The 2,828-nt window shown below is 37.9% G+C and overlaps 1 protein-coding gene across 1 annotated transcript in view; it reads right to left on the bottom strand.

Moving 5' to 3' along the window:
- DSG2 (desmoglein 2) overlaps positions 1-2,828 on the bottom strand; it is a 67,518-nt gene that overhangs the window by 35,065 nt on the left and 29,625 nt on the right. The window contains exon 5 of the mRNA XM_012656568.1: positions 446-481. Within this exon, the coding sequence (XP_012512022.1) occupies positions 446-481 (36 nt within the window). The remainder of the gene's footprint in view (positions 1-445; positions 482-2,828) is intronic.

The following is a 2,828-nucleotide window of genomic DNA, read 5'->3' as shown; positions in this document are numbered from 1 at the left end:
GATGTAAAAATATAAAACTTCCTTCTACTTTTTCACTCATGCTTCACAGAATATTCACTGTTAACAGCTTGATGGATATCTTTTCTAATCTTATGACCATACAGTTGCACATGTATACACACATGTATAAAGATCTTTTTTATATAAAAATGGACTTACATTATATATCTTGTTCTGTCTGCTCCTTGATTTTTCAATTAGCCCTTCATCATGGACATTCTTTCCTATACTCTAAATTGTTTTAATATTCGCCTATTGGTGAATATTTAGGGTGTCAAAAATGCTACATGGAGCATCCATGGATATATTCCTCTGTACTTGTTTGAATGGGAATAGCTGGGTCCAAGGCAATATGTTTTAATCTAGTAAAGCACAGCCAATCTGTCCACTCATGAAATTAAGCCTCTAAATCCAAATTATAGAAATAATCCCCTTGGTTCCTTACCTCAAAGTGAAGTCCATTTCCGAAGTTAAAGCAGATCTATAAAATAAAATTATTTGATGTTTAATATAATTTATTACACAGCTGAAAATCATTGTTAATGAATAACTTCCCACCTTGAATATTATAGACATTAAAAAAAAAAGGTATAACCACCACTATCCTTTGTCAAAAGGAAATAAATTTTAATTTTCCTCTTTGCCTTCTCCCAGCGACCAGGGCCAGAGGAGGAATCCTACATTCTCCTTGGTCCACACTGCCTCTTCCAGAAAACAACCAATATTTTAAAAAACTAACAAAATAATCTGCCTTGTGAAATCTTAGCCATTCCTCAAACCTTTTCTCCTCACCCTATGGTTTTATCTTGTGTTGTCCAGGACCCACTTACCTTTCCTCAAGGATGTTGGTATGCGATGTGCTCTCCTTTCCTGCCAAGCTAATTCTCACCATCCCTATGGGTCACATGTGCACGACCACCCATGTTCTGATTTCTCGGTTCCTCAACATCCTCAGTTTTATCCTTTACTATCACACCTTGGACTTCATCATTACATAGAGCACTGTTCTAAACACAGTCACGTGTATTTTAAAATCTGCCCAATAAACTCCTATCCTGCTTTTAAATTTTGCTGCACTTTCTTTATAGTCCACGAATCTCCTATTCATTACTGTCTCAGTAGTTGGCACAAGAAATTTTGTCACTCTTGATTGCTAATGTCTTGAAGGCAGAGATTCATATTTTATTTCATTAATGCATTTATTTTAATATTTAAAAGATTTTAAACTGCACCATGTACAAAAGCAGGGTGAACAGTATAATGAGCACCACACAGTTAACATCCAGTTTCAACAATAATCTAGCACACATTTCTTCTAAAATAAATTTTTATTTAGGAATAATTTGATGTACACAGCTGTTGCAAGGATAGTACCAAGAATTCCCTTACCCATTTTCTTCTTATGTTAACATCTTAAATAACTATGGTACATTTTGCTGAAATTAAGAAATTAATATTGGTACATTTATTTAATGCACCATTAACTAAATTCCAGACTTTATTCAGATTTTACCGTTTTTCCCCACTAATGTTTCAATCTAGGACCCCACATTGCATTGAGTTATCATATTTTCTTAGTATCCTCTAGTCTGTGACAATTTCTCAGTCCTTCCTCATTTTTCATGACCTTGACACTTTGGAAGACTATTGGCTGAGTGCCCTGCACGCTGCCCTCCAATTTGAGTTTAGCTGTTGTTTTTCTCATGATCAGACCAAGGCTATGTATTTTTGGAAGGAATATGGCAGAGGTGAAGTGCTCTTTTGTCACATCCTATCAGGGAGTGTATGACATCCATGTGACATCACTGGCTAAGGTAGTGTTTGCAAAATTTCCCCACTATAAAGTTACCATTTTCCCCTTTCTCCATTCTATTTTTTAGAAGTAAGTCACTAAGTCTAGCCCATCCTTGGGGCAGAGGGGAGAGGGAGGAGATTCTGCCAGACAAGTTGCTTCAGTCTGAGTTTCCTTATCTGTAACGTGAGAATGAATGATACATACTGTGGCAGACATTTTCAATGGTATAGCTAATTGCCACTTCTCTCATCTTCAGTGTTCACAGACCCTATTCTGTACAATCAGGTAGACCCTGCCCAGCTCACAGAGCTGAATAATGATTGGCGTATGACAAAGCATGGCATACAGTCTCATTCACTTCGACAGTGGCCGGTTTAGGCATAAATGTGTAAGAGAATTTTGGCCAATGAGGTATCAGGAGATCCTGGAAAAGATTCTCCTCACTGATTAGAAGAGAAGCACATACACACCCCCCACCCCTGCTTTTTAAGTGACTCTGGAGATAGGTGAACAGGGATGTGACATTTGGACTGATGATAGCCATCTTATGACCACTGGGGGTGGGGGTGGGGCTAACAAAATGGTAGAGAAGCCAAAATGAAACCTTAACATCTTTAAGTGAAAGAACTGGTCAAATCTGGAGCCACTCGACATCTTTTCTTATGAAATATTATTGTTTTTCCTTAACCTATTTTTAGTTGGGTTTTGTTACTTGCATCTGAAAGCAACCTACCTGATACATCAATTTTGCAGGGCTGTTGTACAAATTAAATACATGAAATGCAACCACTACAGTGACTGGCACTCAATAGATAGAATTTAAGATGGCGTTTCCTCAGTTCTGTTTTGCATGTTCCTCAACTTAAAATTTCTGCAGTTTGGGCCAGGCACGGTGGCTCATGCCTGTAATCCTAGCACTCTCGGAGGCCGAGGTGGGCGGATTGTCTGAGCTCAGGAGTTTGAAACCAGCCTGAGCAAGAGTGAGACCCCGTCTCTACTAAAAATAGAAAGAAATTAATCAGACAACTAAAAA

This window comes from Propithecus coquereli, unplaced genomic scaffold, assembly GCF_000956105.1.
Source record: "Propithecus coquereli isolate 6110/MARCELLA unplaced genomic scaffold, Pcoq_1.0 Scaffold51, whole genome shotgun sequence".
Lineage (NCBI taxonomy): Eukaryota > Metazoa > Chordata > Mammalia > Primates > Indriidae > Propithecus > Propithecus coquereli.
Note: the sequence above shows the minus strand (reverse complement) of the source record. Positions and strands in the feature narration are given on the sequence as shown.